General features: G+C 42.6%; 1 protein-coding gene across 1 annotated transcript; it reads left to right on the top strand.

Moving 5' to 3' along the window:
• The first annotated feature begins 5,093 nt into the window (after positions 1-5,093).
• Positions 5,094-15,471, top strand: COIL (coilin). Its single transcript, XM_081805252.1, has 6 exons — positions 5,094-6,224; positions 6,348-6,434; positions 6,864-6,911; positions 9,844-9,913; positions 12,950-13,038; positions 14,512-15,471. Exons 1-6 carry the CDS (start codon positions 5,370-5,372, stop codon positions 14,593-14,595), a joined length of 1,233 nt encoding a protein of 410 aa, XP_081661378.1. The 5' UTR covers positions 5,094-5,369; the 3' UTR covers positions 14,596-15,471.
• The last annotated feature ends 2,883 nt before the right edge of the window (positions 15,472-18,354 follow it).

Below are 18,354 nucleotides of genomic sequence, written 5' to 3'. Positions count from 1 at the left end.
GATGCGGGACTCGATCCCGGGACTCCAGGATCATGACCTGAGCCGAAGGCAGTCGCTTAACCAACTGAGCCACCCAGGCGCCCCAACTTTTGCAGTTCTTTGATGGACATGTTAGAAATGGAAATGTTAGATGGCCCAGGAGAGTTGTAGAGGCAAAAGCTAGACTGACTTGGTGAAGAGGTAAGTCTGACTGCAGAAGGATTCTGTAGGGATTGCTGGGAGTACTGAGAGAAGTCTAATGAGGAAAGGTGGAGCCAGGTGGTAGGAAGCTTGAGAGGCCATTTCCCCATGGCCATTTCCTCACAGCCCATTCTCTCAAGCCCCCAGAATCTTTTTCTGCTCTGACAGACAAAAAAAAAACCTTATACTTCAAAATAGTTCAAGGTAAAAAGTCCCTTATTTCTCTTCTACATACTCTTCCCACACCCTACTCTCTGGAAGTACCCTCAGTTTAGTTTGGGCTCTGTCTTCCCAGATTTTTTCCATACATATGCAAACATACATACTTATACTTTTTTAAATACACATGTCATCATAATAAACATATTGTCTGCACCTCACTTTTTTACCTAACATCATGGGTATCTTTCATTTGAGGTATATAGTATGTGATGTACATCATTCTTTTTTTTAATTTTTTTATTTTTGCAAGCGAGAGATGGAGGGAATAAGCAGGGGGAGGGGCAGGAGGAGAGGAAGAAGCAGGCTCCCCGCTGAGCAGGGAGCCCAACGCAGGACCCCTGGGATCATGACCTGAGCCAAAGGCAGACGCTTAACCATCTGAGCCACCCAGGCGCCCTGCATCATTCTTTTTAAATGCCATGTAGTATTCTTTTACATGACCATGTCAATTTCTTTAACCATCCTCTTACAAATGGACCTTTTAGGTTGTTATCTTCGTTCATTTGGGCTGCTATGATAAAAATACCATAAACTGGGTAGCTTATAAACAACAGGAATTTATTTCTCACAGTTCTAGAGGCGGGGAGTCCAAGATCAAGGTGCCAGCAGATTCAGTGTCTGGTGAGGCTTGCTTTCTGGTTCATAGATGGCACCTTCTCACTGTGCCCTCACTGTGGAAGGGACTAGGGAGGGCTATAGGGTCTCTTTTATAGGAGCACGAATCTGGTTCGTGAGGGTTCCACCGTCATGACCTAAGCACCTTCCAAAGTCCCCACCTCCTAATTCCATCACCTTGGCGGTTAGGGTTTCAACAAACGAATTTTACAGGGACCCAAACATTTAGACCATGGCATTTTTGTTTTGTTTTGTTTTAAGATTTTGTTTTTAAGTAATCTCTGCATCCAGCATGGGGCCCAAACACAACCCTGAGATCAAAAGTCACACACTCCATCAACTGAGCCAGCCAGCCAGCCGCTCCCCATGACGGTTGTTTTGTGTTTCACTGGTACATACCGCTGTAGCGAGCATCCTTGTACGGCCTTGTGTACTTGGGCAGTGGTTCAGCAGGATACATTCCTAGAATAGGTACTTTTTGGTCAGATTTTAAAATTTGGTAAGTACTGTCAAATTGGCCTCCAGAAAAGTTGTACAGGTCTGTATTTATGCCAACAATATATGAGTTACTTTTGTTCAGTATTGTGTGAAAGGTAAGAGAGCAGAATGATTAAGAGTTCAAGGTCTGGAGTCAGAACCCTAGGTTTGAATCATGACTCATTAGCTGTGTTCCCTTGGTCAAGTACCTTAACCTCTCTGAAGATGATAATGCAGCAGCCAGGCAGGAGGGAGGCTGCAGGGAACTGAGGGGACCCAGAGAGGGTGCACCTCTACCTTTTCATTCTCCTTGTTGGATTTCACCTCCATTTGGTGGGACAAATTTATTAAAAACCCGCCAACTCCTGTCCTCACTGGACTAACGATTATTGTATTAATAAAAATTAGAGTTAGCATTTGGAGAGTACTTGCTCTGAGTCTGGCACTGCTGTAAACATAGATGGTAGCTCATCTGACTGTTGTAATTATTATCACTGTCCCCAGTTTTACAAATGAGAAAGGTTGAGGTACTATTTAAAAATTCTACTTAAAGTGGGAGAAGAAGGATTTGAATCCAGTCACTTTGGCCTTGGCAGGCAGTGGGTTTGGGGTATCAGGCTGTGCATTTGGGTGTGGCTGTATTTCTGTACGATAGAATCCTAGAAATGAAATTGCACATTTAAAGGGAGCGCCTTGCATTTTGGGGTGCCTGGGTGGCTCAGTCGGTTGAGTGTCAGACTCTTGGTCTCTGCTTAGGTCGTGATTTCATGGGTTGTGAGATTGAGCCCTGAATTGGGCTCCGCGCTCAGTGGGGAGTCTGCTTAAAGATTCTCTCCCTCTGCCCCTCCCCCCACCTGCTTGGGTGCATGCTCTCTCTCTCTCTCTCTCTCTCATAAATAAATCTTAAAAAAATAAATAGAGGGAGTGCTTCACATTTTGATAATACCACCCAGCTTGCCCTGCAAAGAGTTTGCCTGAACATTGAAGAGTCTGTTTAAAAACTTCTTGGGGGCGCCTGGGTGGCTCAGTTGGTTAAGCGACTGCCTTCGGCTCAGGTCATGATCCTGGAGTCCCGGGATCAAGTCCCACATCGTGCTCCCTGCTCGGCAGGGGGTCTGCTTCTCCCTCTGCCCTCTTCCCTCTCGTGCTCTCTGTCTCTCATTCTCTCTCTCTCAAATAAATAAATAAAATCTTTAAAAAAAAAAAAACTTCTTGGAATTAAATCTCTTTTATTGCTAATTACATAGGTAATTCTTTTTTTTTTTTTAAGATTTTATTTACTTGACAAAGAGAGAGAGATAGAGAGAGCAGGAACACAAGGAGGGGGAGTAGGGGAGGGAGAAGCAGGCTCCCTGCAGAGCAGGGAGCCCGACATGGGGCTCGATCCCAGGACCCTGGGATCATGACCTGAGCCGAAGGCAGACGCTTAACGACTGAGCCACCCAGGCACCGCTTACATAGTTAATTCACTTCTCTTCGTACAAGGACGGCTACATTTGTTATCTGTGATACAGGAAGAGAAATGAAGGACATTCCCAGGGAAAGTGTACACCCTGAAAGGAATGGTAACTCAGCAGACCCTAATGAACCATTTCTTATCCTCTGGATGGCAGTTTGTCTCTCAATCTTACTGTGTTCCAAACGGAAATGATTCTCCCCAGGGACAGCAGAGAGTGAGTGAGGCTGTAACAATCGCAGGACCTTTAAGCCAATATCCACAGATCCGATGTCTTCAGAATAGGTGAGGTGATGCCAACGGCGGGGTTTTGAAAGCGTGAAGGTGTTGGAGCCTCCTCTGAATGGCAGCAGGTGCTGTGTTCCAGTGATTTAGTAAACCACAGGACTGAACGGAGAGTCTTGCAACCATTTTCAAAGTTTGATGGGAAATTTGGTCCTAACTGGTTGCCTCAGGATTGAAGCTTGAATCATAACATTGCTAGAAGTAAAACCAATTTATCAAGAATGTCAAGGGACAATCCAATATACAGCAAGTTCCCCAGTAGTTCTTAGATTCACAGGATGCCAACCTATTTTTTGCCCATTTGAGAATTACTTCCTTGCTGCTAGATGCTGAGGTCCATCCTGGGAATAGAGAGTAATGTGTTTTTATAAATTAAATCCTTGATCTTGCAGACTTTTATTTCTGTCTTTATCCTGATATCAGTAGCTTTGATTTTACTTTGATTTGTATGTGTCTGTGTATTTGTGTATTCTGAAGAATAATTGTGGATTTTTTTTCAGCTACCACATTGTGATAAATCACAGGATTACTATCCCATAAAAAATTGTTTTTAAATGCCTGTATCTTCTTATTCGCCAGTTATACTTTTTTTTCCAAATATGATTATCTAATCTTTCTGTGGTCACTAAAAAAACTTGATGAAATATATAGCTGGATATAAATGTATTAAAAGTATAATGTCTGTTTTTAGCAGGCAATTTTAAGCACCCGCTATGTACTTGACACTGGGGACAGTCCATCATTGGACTGCACAAAAAACAGAATTAGCTGTTGCCAGTTCATGGAACAACAGAATTTCTTTACTATGATAACAATTTTGGATGGAGTGTGTTAGGGTTCTCCAGAGAAACAGAAACAATGGCGATAATAGATGTATATATATAGATATGAACTTGTTATAAGGAATTGGCTCATGAGATTATGGAGGCTGAGAGGTCCCAAGATCCACCGTTAGCAAGCTGGAGACCCAGGAGAACCAATGATATGGTTGCATTCCAAGTCCGAAGGCTTGAGATCCAGGGTGTTGATGGTATAAGTTCCAGTCCTAGTTTGAGTCTGAAGGCAGGAGAAGGCTGAGGTCCCAGCTCAGACAGTTGGGCAGAGAGAGGGAATTCCATTCAGGCCTTCTGTGGATTGGGTGAGGCCCACTCACATTGGGTTGGGCAATCTGTTTGACTTAGTGTACCAATTCAAATGTAAATCTCATCTAGAAACACCTTCATAGACAAACCCAGAACAGTGTTTAACCACATCTCTGGGCACCCACGGCCCAGTCAAGTTGATACATAAAATAAATAATCACAGAATTGAATTTTACAATGGCTTGTCACTATCCCAGAGAACATAACTTGTTATTTTTTCCTAAATTTCAACAGAATAAAAGTAAAATCTGATTTTAAGAAAAAGCAGCCCACATTTAAAAACAAAAATGGATACTCTGCATTATCACCATTTGGGATACGCAGTCTAATAGAGTGGAAAGATCGTGAACTTTGAAGTTAGACAAACGGCGGTTTGAATCCCATTTCTACTGCTTATCAGCTGTGGATCTTGGGCGGATTACATGTCTGAACTGTAATTTTGTGATCTATTTTAAAATGAAGGATATCTACTTCATGGTGGCATTTAGATTAAAGGTCTAGAAAATATTTGAGATGCAGTAGATACACAATAAATAAAACTAGTCATTTGAAAGTTGACCGTAAGTGATACCATATAGGCCATTTTGTCAAAAAGAGTCTTTTGTCCTTAAGTGATTTGACATTTTTTCATTGCCTAGTGGCAATGATAATATACAACCATCCCAGTATATAACTGTGTCCTGGAGACGTGCTTATGAATTACTCACTGCGGCTTTTTCTCTTGTTGTTTTGATAGAGTTAAATTAGAAGAGAGAGCAGCTGCTGAGAACACCGTGACCATCAAGAATGGTGATGATAGTCATTTATTACCTAAAAAAGCAAAGAAGAGGGCATTTAAGTTGGAGGAGGGTGAAGAAACTGAACTAGATTACAAAAATTCAAAGAAGCATTGGAAGAAGCAAGAGAACAATAATGATAAGACCTTGGATCTAGAACCAAAAGCTGTCATAGATCTGAGTGTGAGGAAAAAAAGCAAGAGGAAAAACAAAGCCATGTGTAGTGTAGTGGATGGTGATGACGAAGAAACCAAGAGAAAATCACCAAAGAGAAAGGAGAAATGTGAATATAAAAAGCAGACAAAGAACTCCAGGTCTTCCAAAGCACAGACAGTGAAGGACTGGGCCGCCCCAAACTGTGGTCCTCCGAAAGGCTCACCTGCTAGAAACAGCCTGGTCAAAGCCAAAAGGAAAGGTGGCCCGGGCATTAGTACAAAAGAGAGTCCCATTTCCTCCTCAGAGTCCGAGTCTTACCATGAATCAACCAGCGATGGTCTCAGCCATGTCATCTTGGAGGTCAGAAATTCCTCAGAGAAGATATCAACTGAGTCATCAAAGGAGGGACCCTCTACCAAAAACACAGCTGCAAACAAAGTGGCCGCCAAAACTGGCTTTAACTCTACTGCTGTCAAGGGCAAGACAATCAGAACATCGTCTTCTAGTTCAGACTCTAGCTCAGAGTCAGACGACCAGTGCACGGTGTCCAAGAGCACCCCGGAGCGCGCTGCCGGGTTCCTGAAGCCGGTAGGCCTCTTTGCAGGACGAGGCTGTCCGGGCCCGGGGCCCTGCTCCCAGACTCCCGGCGCTGCCCCGTGGAAGCATTCTGAAGCCAACGGTGCCAGACCCGCCCCTCCTGCCCCTCCTCCCAACGTGACTCTCCCCGCCAGCTTGGGAAGAGGTTGGGGGAGAGGAGAGGACCTTCTTTCTTGGAGGGGAGCTAGGGGGCGGGGGATGCGGGGGAGAGGCCGAGGCCGAGGGCAGGCCGTTTCCTTGGTGTTAAATAGAAACGCCGAATATCAGAAGCACCAGCAATTAAATGAAATGGTCACGAACTCATCTACTATTATCCAGGCAAGTATGATTTCTCCTGAGCATACCTCTTCCCCTTCTCCCACAGGGTGTGTCTGGAGTGGGGGTCACGGGTTCGCTTTTTTTCACCATTAACAGAGTCCCATGACTAATGCTGTTTTTCAGAATCCAGTAGAGACACACAAGAAGGACTACGGTTTGTTACCACTGTTAGCAGCTGCTCCTCAAGTTGGAGAAAAGATTGCATTTAAGGTATACTTTAAAACCACAACAATTACAACAAAAAAGATTATCCGCCCTCCAAATAAACTTACTCATTAGCAGCTCAGGATTATGTATGTATATGTATGTAGACCTTTCCAGATCATATCTGTCCTGTTCTCATGCCTGGTACATAGTAGGTGCCTACTTATTATTTCGTGAATGAATAAAAATGGCTTAGCCCAATGTCTGGAACATAGCAAGTACTCAGTAAAAAAGGCTCTACATATCACCAGCCACCCCCCAACATCCTCCCCCAAACCAAAGAAACCTTTCCCACTGGAACCCCTGTTTTGCCATAGGTTCATGGTAGGGCCCCCAGAGTGGTGGGGTGGGCGCCCCAACCTGGCACATTTTCTCAGGGGCGGAGGAGAGGAACCGCAGAGTTTGTGTATTTGTGGGCTCTTTCTTCTTTTGTAGCTTTTGGAACTAACGTCCGATTATTCTCCTGATGTCTCTGACTATAAGGTAAGGCTTTTTATTTAAAACTAACTGTTAGTATTTTGAAGAAGCTAAAGTCGTATTTAGTACTGCTAATATGGATAATTTTGCTTTTTTGGAGTAAATAATGTTGTAAAGTAGAAAATGGGAACATTATCAAAATGTAAACTTTTTTTTTTTTTTAAAGATTTTATTTATTTATTCATGAGAGATAGAGAGAGAGAGAGGCAGAGGCAGAGGGAGAAGCAGGCTCCCCGCGGAGCAGGGAGCCCGATGCGGGACTCGATCCCAGGACCCTGGGATCATGACCTGAGCTGAAGGCAGACGCTTAACCGACTGAGCCACCCAGGCATCCCAAAATGTAAACTTTTTAATAATATCACTGTGGAGCCCCCCAGTGTAGTTTTCCTTACACTTGGGGATGAATGTAGGACAATGACAAGGTTTAATTTTTTAAGTCATTTTCTTCTAAACCAGCTTAGACATTTGCAAGCTTATTTGAATGCCACTCCCCCAGGATCCTAAACTTTGAAAGGAAATAATAAATAGCTCTCAGCCAGAAAATTTGATTATTTTCATCATAGGAATCTATTTTATATAATTGTGAATTACTGCAGATTCTTACGGTCTAACATGGCCCCTTTTGCATTATCCATTAACCACAGGTAATTCACAAATATCATCCTTGGAATTTATTCACTAAACATCTGTGTGGGACTTCACGTTGGTATGAGCTTTATCATAGTTCAATAAAAGCTTAACTCCATTGGGATTACAGAATCACATGTTTCTTTCCCTTTTTCACCCATTCAAAATTTTGTTAAAATGCATAATTTCTTATTTCGATGTAATATATGGAATATAAGTCCATTTAAAAAATGATTGATAATGTTAACACAGTAATACAGAGAAAGTACAAGGAGATTTGATTTAATCTGAGTTGATACCTTGGAAGACTTTTTTTTTTTTTTTTAAACCTTGGAAGACTTTTAAAATCCTGGTAAGAGGGACGCCTGGGTGGCTCAGTCGGTTAAGCGTCTGCCTTCGGCTCAGGTCATGATCCCAGGGTCCTGGGATCGAGTCCCGCATCGGGCTCCCTGCTCCGCGGGGAGCCTGCTTCTCCCTCTGCCTCTGTCTCTCTCTCTGTCTCTCATGAATAAATAAAAAAAAATAAAATCTTTAAAATCCTGGTAAGAACCTTTCCTCAAAAGCAGACTAGAAGAAGAATCAGTTCATGAAAGGGGTTTGGTAGGTCAGTTGTAGGTAATTGGTATTTTATCACATTTTTCATCTTAGCCCTTTATTATAGGTGACATATAAGTTATCATCTAAAGCAGGATACTTGTGAATGAAAAGGATTAATACTATATTAATAACTATCCTGGAAAGAAATATAAATGGACCTGTGTTGGGCAAACTGGGATGTTTTGTCACCTTACGGTAGATAAGGACTTTAATTCTGTGATATATGGGGAGATAGATAAATACAGAATTCATATGTCCTACAGCCTCTACAAATTATAAGTCTAGGTGATACTTATTTTTTAAAAAAATGCATATTAAATCAATGTTGGTCATCACAGTTATTAGCCTGGAATGCTATTTGCTTACTTTCCCGGTATTTTTAGAACTTTCTGGAAATTATTTTCAAAACCATTTGCAGAGTGAAAATCAGTCCCAATTTTTGCTTTGACCTCAAGTGCTGCTATCTAGCTTGATCACTGGCTTTATTCCTGAAGCTTGTCTTCAGAAGTCAAATCTGTCTTCAAAGAACGTAGTCTCCTCCGCTCCGACCCTGTCTCACGTGTACGCACCTACCTGCGGGATTTTAATCGATGGAGGAGACTGAGTGACACCGCAGAAGTCAGTGCAATGAAGAAAGAATTTCTTACTTACATTTCCCGAGGGAGCAGGGAATGCATATCAGGCAGGCCCCTGGGGGAAAGCGTCCCTGGGGGACGTCATTCGGAGGCAGAAGCAGGAGTGAGGAGAAAGCCTGTGCCAGAGCCTTTATTGGGGTTTCCGTGGGATTGGCAAGGCAGGATGGGGCAGGTAGTTTTGGATTGGCTAGTTTGAAGAATTAGCAGGCTTTGGGCTATAGGGGCTGTCCCTAGTTGTGTGGTACTTGCCTCTGGGATGATTTAGACCAGGGAAAATACTGGCTTGAGGTGTGGGAGTTTTATTTCTCCTACAGGTTGATTTATTTAAAAAAAATTTTTTTTATAAAGATTTTATTTATTTGACAGAGAGAGGCAGCGAGAGAGGGAACACAAGCAGGGGGAGTGGGAGAGGGAGAAGCAGGCTTCCTGCTGAGCAAGGAGCCCTATGTGGGGCTCGATCCTGGGGTCCTGGGATCATGACCCGAGCCAAAGGCAGACGCTCAATGACTAAGCCACCTAGGCACCCCTAAAAAAATTTTTTTAAGACTTTATTTATTTGAGAGAGAGAGAGCATAAGTGGGGGGTGAGGGGGGCAGAGAGAGAGAAGGAGAAGCAGACTCCCTGCTGAGCAGGGAGCCCGATGCAGGACCCTGGGATTATGACCTGAGCCGAAGGCAGACGCTTAACCAAGTGATCCACCCAGGTGCCCCTAAAAAAAGTTTTAGTTTTTTTTTTGTTTTTTTTTTTTTAAAGATTTTATTTATTTTGACAGAGAGCGAGACAGCGAGAGAGGGAACACAAGCAGGGGGGAATGGAAGAGGGTGAAGCAGGCTTCCCGCCGAGCAGAGAGCCCGATGTGGGGCTCGATCCCAGGACCCTGGGATCATGACCTGAGCCGAAGGCAGACGCTTAACGACTGAGCCACCCAGGCGCCCCCAAAAAAGTTTTAGTATTGAGATAAAATTTATATAATGTAAAATTCACCATTTTAATTGTTTTAAAGTGTATAATTCGGTGGTTTTAGTATATTCTCAATGTTTCACATGTTGGTTTTTGACTTGGACTTTTATTTTTGAAAGGAAGGAAAAATACTAAGCCACAATCCAGAGACCCAGCAAGTAGATATAGAAATTCTTTCATCCTTACCTGGTGAGTCTTCTAGAAAAGAATTTGAAAATTTAGGCTCTTCATATCTACGTTGGTTTCTAAATAGCTTTTATACCCAGGAGCTGCTCTCTGCCTTGGCCTCTGTGACCAACTCTCCCCTACCCCTGTGGGCACAGAGCAGCTCTGGGGACCCGCGCTCCCTCTAGGGGAGGTGTATGTCCACTGAGGGTTGTTGGAGTTGTTTCCAAAGCTGTTAGGCAAGTTGTTCTTATTCCTGTAATTATGTAATTTCATAAAAATGACATAAACTGATGAGCACTGATTGCAAAATGAATTATTTCATGAAACCCAGATTGAATGCTGACCCAAGAGTGTAACTAAGAAATTTATTGAATTATGGATCTGCCAAAAGAGATTGGGAGGAATCTGGTAAAGATCTAGGAAGATTCTGAACTTAGACTGCCTTGCTAGTGTTTGCATTCTTGCATCCCTTTAAAAAAAAACTCAGAACTTGTAATTGTAGAAATTGCAGACATATATTAAGTATATGGTTTATAAAAGAAAGATAACTCTAATCAGCAGGCTCCTAAGACCTACTCAGCTCTATTTTAAAAGAATTGGTTTCTTTTAAAAAACATACTTTTGTGTGTGAAGTCAAAATAAAATGTCTGAAGTATATGTGCATGCCTACTCTCACATATTATTTCAAATGCTTCCCTGCTTTATCCCTGATTCATCTCACCTATTATTGGTTCTAAAATCCGGGAATAAGAGAGCTTTTACTGTATATGGCTTCACTTGGGTTGTGTTGTAGGGGTCCCTGGCCAGAGAGCAGGGGAGATCCCTTTTTCTTTTTTTCTTTCTTTTTTTTTTTTTAAAGATTTTATTTATTTATTTGAGAGAGAATGAGAGAGAGCACATGAGAGGGGTGAGGGTCAGAGGGAGAAGCAGACTCCCTGCCGAGCAGGGAGCCCGATGCGGGACTCGATCCAGGGACTCCAGGATCATGACCCGAGCCGAAGGCAGTCGCTTAACCAACTGAGCCACCCAGGCGCCCGAGATCCCTTTTTCTTAGCAGGCCCTAAGGCAATTAAAATGTTAAGTAAATGATTAGATATAACTTAAATTGGTTTTCCAGCTTTCTTCTGATTAGGTTTTATTTGAAGAAATCTCCCTTCCTAGGAACGGTGGAAGTTTGTCCATGGTCAGATTCCATGGATACAGCCTGATCACTGCTTGTCAGGTGATTGGCAGTGAGAGCATCCACCTGGAACTTTTCTTCTTTGGAGCATCTAGAAGTGGCTTTATCTGTTCACTAATAGAAATACAGGTAGTCCTCGCTTTGCATGGTTCTGATACATATATCTGTAGGACCTTTAGTTACCGTGGTTTGGTTAAATAACACCAGTTCCCAATGACATTAGGGATGCTGTTAGCTGTGAATAACTGCTAGCTTTTCGGTCCACAGACGACTATGTCAATAACAGGTGCACATCACGGTCAGTGACCAGTCATGTCACTTCCAGGTCTCCCGGTGATTGGTCCCTGTGCGTCTGTTACTCCACATGCAATGCGTGTACTTGTGCTGCCTCCTTGACTCTCAGGGATAAACCCACATGGCATTTTACAAAAATGGACGTTGAGGTAGGGAATTGGTCAACAAGGCTGAAAGTACAACAAAGAAGCAAAAAGTGATGATCCTAGAGGTGACATCCAAGTGGAATTCAAGTGAAGTGGGGTCAGAAGAAACAGCTGACCGTGGGGATGTTGGCACTGCAGTTCATGGGAACTTCTTGACATAAATGAGGAAGGATGGTGGTGACAGAAGGGATGAAGAGGTCCCCAAAGTGACATCAGCAAAAACGTCACACAGTTGCAAAAAAGAAGCAAAGAAGCTCTAAGAGCTATTTCATGATGATGTTAAGAGCTCAAAGGATAAAATACTGAAAGCTGATGCACACTTAGAAAGGAGCCTGCTGCTTCTGCAAGGTGTAGAAAAGATTCTCACTCAGTGTTGTCGTTATGTGACAGGAAGGCGAGCACTGTTCAGACCACCCTTGATAATAGCATATTCTTTTCTTTTTTTTAAGATTTTTATTTTTAGGGGCGCCTGGGTGGCTCAGTCGTTAAGCGTCTGCCTTCGGCTCAGGTCATGGTCCCAGGGCCCTGGGATCAAGCCCTGCATTGGGCTCCTGCTCAGCGGGAAGCCTGCTTCTCCCTCTCCCGCTCCCCCTGCTTGTGTTCCCTCTCTCACTGTCTTTCTCTCTGTCAAATAAAAAAATAAATTCTTTAAAAAAAACCCAAACGATTTTTTTATTTTTGTGTCTTCTCTACACCCAAAGCGGGGCTCGAACTCACGATCCCAAGGTCTAGAGTCGTATGCTCTACCGACTGAGCCAGCCAGGTGCCTGGATAAGTTTCTTAACAAAGAAATAGAACACTAATTCTGTCTTTCTGGTGGTTTAGATTACAGTGTACTAAATAAGTATTAGTTTTGCTACTTTTCATCTCTCAGTACAGTAGGGGTTTTAATGTTTCAACAATTTTTAAAATGTCATGGGACCATCATAATTTTCCCTGTTGATTATTCAGATTGTTCTACATAATTTCAGCCTACATGGTCATTTTTATGACCCCGCACTACCATACAAAGCGAGGACTGCTGTATTACCAAGTAGTAAGTATGTTTAATTTCTGAGGACAGAGCAAGATAGACAAATTTTGCAGTTTCAGATTACCTTTCCCGGCTGGAACATATCAATTATCTTTTGGATTATCTAATGGTTACACATAATCTTTTCTGAGAGTACTGGTAACAGTGTATCAAGCTCATTTCTTTTTTCGATGAAGGAGAGATTGTCTCTGATAAATGGCCAAGAAGCTCTCGTCTGCTGTTACAGCGTTTTCTAAGGGTCTCCTGTCACTGAGCACTCCATGCTTTCATGTGTGTACCCAGCCTCCACATCAATGGACAATTTGTTTGTGGTTGTTTTTCTAATGATATAAATTCCCTGTAGAGGAACATTTTCACTACTGGGAAATGACTTATTGTCTCTCCTTCCTACCGTCTGGTTTCAGCCATGAAAGAACCTGGGAAATTTGATTTGGTTTATCACAACGAAAATGGAACTGAGGTAGTGGAGTATGCTGTGACGCAGGAGAAGAGGGTAGGCACGCTTCTCTTCTTGGGGTCGCTTGGTCGTCTGTTCTCTTGACTGGCTGCTGGCGGTCTGGAAGGTGACATTGAGGCTTCCTGAACTGCCTATATTAAAGTCATAAAAGATCTTGGCCCTGGGATCTCTGGTCTGCCTACAGGGTGGCAGTTTCAGTGCCCAGTGCCAGGTTAGGGTGCCATCTTGGATCTCAAAGAGCCTACATGACGAGGTGCACGAATAACGAAGTCTGATTGAAGACTGTAGAGTTGCATAAAAACATAGTTATGTAAGGGCTTCAGTAGAGAAGAGTAGCGTTTTTAAAAACTTTATTGATATATACATTGAGAAAAGTATGTATAGTATATAGCTTGAAGGATTGTCATAAATGAACATACCCATGTCACCCGCACCTGGGTCAAGAAGCAGAACGTTAACAGCCCCCCTGGAAATCTCCATCATGTCTCCTTGCAGTCACTACTACCTCCCAGATGTTACCGTGATTCTGTCTTTTGACTTCTGTTTAAATCCTTAAATTGCCATTTTAGGAAATACCTGGTTTAGAGCTTTTAGGCAGCCAGACTTCCAGAGTTGCTGACAAGGCTATGCTAGCATTAAACTAAATAGAATTTATATTTAAGAAAATGCTTCCTCTTAAGGTGTTTATATTTGAAATGTTATGGATATTATTCTGTAACTTTCAGTATTGCAAACTCACATTTTAGAAATGTAAACTTGTAGAAACCCTAACCAGACTGTTTTCCTTTGTCTTTAGGATAGATGACACTCTTAGGGATTTATTCCAAAAACACATTTTTAGGGTCTGTGGTAGGATCAACAGATTTGGCCAAGTCTCCTGAACTTCTTTATTTGCAACGTATGCCTCTTCACTTTTTTGTTGAAATGTATTCTTGGAAACTACATTGGAAAATTAACCTTGGACTCCTCTCTAGGCTTTATTAAACTGGGGCTTGAAGCAGAGCTACCGTTCTCTGACACTAGATGGCCCTCATGGTTCGTCCACATGGCCGAGTGTTAGCATTTGTTCGCTCTTGGTAAAACATGAACCGCCTCCTAGTTTTAGGCCGTACAGGATAGAGCTGTGCAACCGAGCATAAGGAGTCCACTGATAACCCTTAAGGGGCACATCTGCCTGTGAAGAGTCTGTGGGCCGCTGAGCCACAGGGTCCTGTTGAGCAAATCCTATTGACCCTGGGGAACCAGCTGCCCCACAACCCAGCCCAGCCCATCCCTACCCTTGCTGGAAATGAAGGAAAGGTGAAATGTGTTTAATGTAAAGTGTAGTTGCATTCTAGGTAAACAATTCTTTTACCTTAATTGAATTCAGCTTACTGGGACTCAGATCATTCCAGGTCTTCAACCATTCTGCACAAATGGAAATTTACTTGACTGACGTTTTTAACCGACTGAAACCTGTATGATGTCCAAATGAAGCCTCTAAACCAAATATTTTGTGTTTTTCCTCAGATCACTGTTTTTTGGAGAGAGCTGATTGATCCAAGATTGATTGTTGATTCTCCAAGTACCAGACCAAGTACAGAGCCTGCTTGAGGATGACCTCTCCACCTCATAGTTTATGAATGTCTTGTTGGTGAAAGTGACTATAATCTGAACTTTAAAAAAAAAAAAAAGATTTGAAAGTTGTATGCATTTTTTTGTTCACTTTTACTGCATAGGAAAAAATCTACCTCATCATTTAAAATAACATGGGTGTTGCTTTTTGTAGATCTTTTTTTTTTTCTTCTTCCAGGCTTAATTCCAGTAACAAAATTTAAAACATGACATTCCCTGCAGGCATTGTTACATATCAGTATATATGGTTTCTTCTCTTTTTTATTTATTTTTTGACCATCAAGTAGCCATCGTCAGTAGGAGTTTATAACACCAAGTACAAGAAAATGCTGCATATCTTGTCTTAGTAAGTTTTATTAAGTAACGTTTTAAAACATGAAAGCATGTTACTTGACCTAATTTTTTAACATTCGGGTTGTTTCATTAAATATGGAACATCTTATAAATTGCAAGTATTTTATAATTGTAACTGTCAAGAATTAAAAAGTAGCTGGGTTTGTTGCAGGCAATGAGTTAAGGAATCCTTTCACATTTTTCTCAACTTTAAAATTGAGGATTTTCAGAGCCCTGTGTAGAGCAGTGAAAATAAGACCTCGTGTGTTTGCCTGGGATGAACTGGTGTTCCACCTGGGTGAGGGGATCTCCTATGAGTTCAGACCAGGGAACGTGTTATCTTGCTACAAGATCCCAAGCACCTGGCTGAGTGAGGACTGAACAGAAACTTCAGTTTCTGTTATTATTCAACACAAAGCTAAAATGGCTAAATCTATACTGTGAAAATTGCTTCCTTTTAACAAAAGATCAGGTTCCTCCTTCAGCTTCGCAGATTTTTAAATAAAACCATATTGAACTAAACTTCCATGCTGAGTCATCATGTTTAGTTGAGTATTGCAAATTGCTGTCTTGTTTCACAATAACGCGAGAGATAGTAATGTTCTGGGGAGGAAGTTTTGTTTTGACTGAAGAGTCTGGTGTTGCACAGTTTAGTCCAATGAGATTCATCAGATCTAGGAGCTGTTGGGCTGGTGATGCTGTCAACTTTTAACCTGCATGACACTGATGTGTATCAGATGGGGATTTATTGATTTTTTTCTTTAAAGATTTTATTTATTTGACAGACAGCGAGAGAGGGAACACAAGCAGGGCGAGTGGGAGAGGGAGAAGCAGACTCCCTGCCGAGCAGGGAGCCCGATGCGGGACTCGATCCCGGGACTCCAGGATCATGACCTGAGCCGAAGGCGGACACTTAATGACTGAGCCACCCAGGCGCCCGGATTTATTGATTTGTAATGAGAAGTATTACTCCAGAAAGTGTGAGGTCAATGTGAATGATGGGATCTTGGCACTGGGGTTCTTGCATAGCACACTTTCTTTCCAGGGTCTGAAAAACAAATTAAGGTATAGTAAGCACCAACAGGCATATGAATAAATGCTCAACATCATCATCAGGGAAATGCAAATCAAAACCACAATGAGATACCACCTCACACCTGTTAGAATGGATATTATCAAAAAGACAAGAAATAATGAGTGTTGGTGAGGATGTGGAGAAAAGGGAATCCGCTGTGCAGCCACTTTGGAAAACAGTATGCCCTATGTTCATTGCAGCATTATTTACAGTAGGCAAGATACGGAAACAAGTGTCCATCAGTGGATGAGCAGGTAAAGAAAATGTGGTATATATATATGTATGTACTTGTTATTCAACCATAAAAAGGAAATCTTGCCATTTGTGGCAACATGGATGGACCTTAAGGATACTATGCTAAGTGAAATAAGTCAGAGAAAGATATTGTATGATCTCATATATGCAGTCTAAACAACCCCCTCCCCCCCCCCCAAAAAAAGGAACTCAAATACAGAGAACAGATTGGTGGTTGCCAGTGGTAGGGGGTGGGGGTGGGCAAAATGAGCAATGGGGGTAAGAGGTACAAACTTCCGGTTATAAAATAAGTTATAGGCATGTAACGTACAGCATGGTGACTATAGTTAATAATACTGTATTCCATATTTGAAAGTTGCTAGGAGAGTAGATCTTAAAAAATTCTCATCACAAAAAGTTTTCTGTAACTATGTATGGTGGTAGATGTTACCTAGATTTATTGTGGTTATCGTTTTGCAATGAGTGTATACAAATACCGAGTCATATTGTGCACCTGGAACTAATGTTATATGTCAGTTTTACTTCAGTTAAAAAAGATAATTAGTAAACATTGACTAGATCAAAGGGAAGTGTTGACCTCAGGGTGTGTTTTCTTCAGATTATTTCTTCAGACTCAATTCATGAGTCCCCTTTTTCCTCTGTAGTGGTGTTTTTCAAACTACAAATAGCAGCCTACTGGAAGGGTCATGATGTCAAATTGGGGGTCATGACCTCTTTGAAAGATGCACTAGGATAGAAAAATACTACATCCAGTACATTTCAGTTTTCTTTATAAAACAGATTGAACCACTGGGTGGCTCAGTTTAGTGGCTAGCTGCCTTCAGCTCAGGTCATGATCCCAGGGTCCTGGGATCAAGGCCCATGGGGTTCCCTGCTCAGTGGGGAGCCTGCTTCTCCCTCTCCCTCTCCCTCTGCCTCTCCCCCAGCTCGTGTGCACACGTGCGCTCTCTCAAATAAATAAAATCTTAAACCCCAGAATTTACATATAGCTGTGTGTGTACTGGACCACCATGTAAAATGTAGCTGTATTTATTCCTTTTTTTTTTTTTTTTAATTATTTATTTGAGAGAGAGTGAGTGAGAGAGAGCACAAGCAGGGGGAGCAGCAGAGGGAGAGGGAGAAGCAGACTCCCTGCTGAGCAGGGAGCCCAATGTGAGGCTCGATCCCAGGACCCTGGGATCATGACCTGAGCCGAAGGCAGACACTTAACCGACTGAGCCACCCAGGTGCCCCGTAGCTGTATGTATTCTTGCTGGAAATCAGATCATTGTCCAATGTGGAAACTCTATACCGTTTATTCCAGGAGTGAGAGAGAAGAAGGGAGATGAGGAAAGATGCTGGGCAAAAAGTACCTGCCAGAGACTAAGTCTTTGCCTCACTTGTCCTGGGCTGGTGGTCCTGTTCTAGATGAGGAAATAGCAAGTGCTCAGTGGCCAGCCCTGAACATTACAGGATTAGCCTGTGGATTTCAAGTAGTGACACATCTAACTCCTCTCAACGTAATATTGAGTAACTTGCCAAAGACCACACAGTTAGAGGAGAAAGCGTCTAGTGTAATTTCAGAGCAGTATTTTTTTTTTTTAAAGATTTTATTTATTTTTCAACAGAGAGAGAGACAGCGAGAGAGGGAACACAAGCAGGGGGAGCGGGAGAGGGAGAAGCAGGCTTCCCGCTGAGCAGGGAGCCCGATGCGGGGCTCGATCCCAGGACCCTGGGATCATGACCTGAGCCGAAGGCAGTCGCTCAACCGACTGAGCCACCTAGGCGCCCGAAAGTTGGAGAGATTTTAAACATTGTGTTTCTTATACCCAGAGCAATGGGGAACTGGGCTGATGGTTCATTAAATTCATTAAATTTGCCCAGAGAGCAGTGTCAACCTCCTAGGCAAACCCAGCTAGCCTGTTTGTCCTGGGCACGGAGCCAGGGGAGATCAGCTGTGCTGCTTACCACCGAGGGTGCAGAGGTGGGAACTCCTCTACTCACCATGCTGTACAGGAAAGGTCCCCAGGAGAGCACCGAATCTAAAGGAAACCACATGTGTACAAAATGTACAAAATAAGTCCGCAGTGGCTCTG

The sequence above is a fragment of the Leptonychotes weddellii genome, chromosome 15, assembly GCF_054177405.1.
Source record: "Leptonychotes weddellii isolate Sample4059 chromosome 15, ASM5417740v2, whole genome shotgun sequence".
Lineage (NCBI taxonomy): Eukaryota > Metazoa > Chordata > Mammalia > Carnivora > Phocidae > Leptonychotes > Leptonychotes weddellii.
The sequence above is the reverse complement of the archived record's forward strand: the minus strand, read 5'-3'. Positions and strand labels throughout refer to the sequence as shown.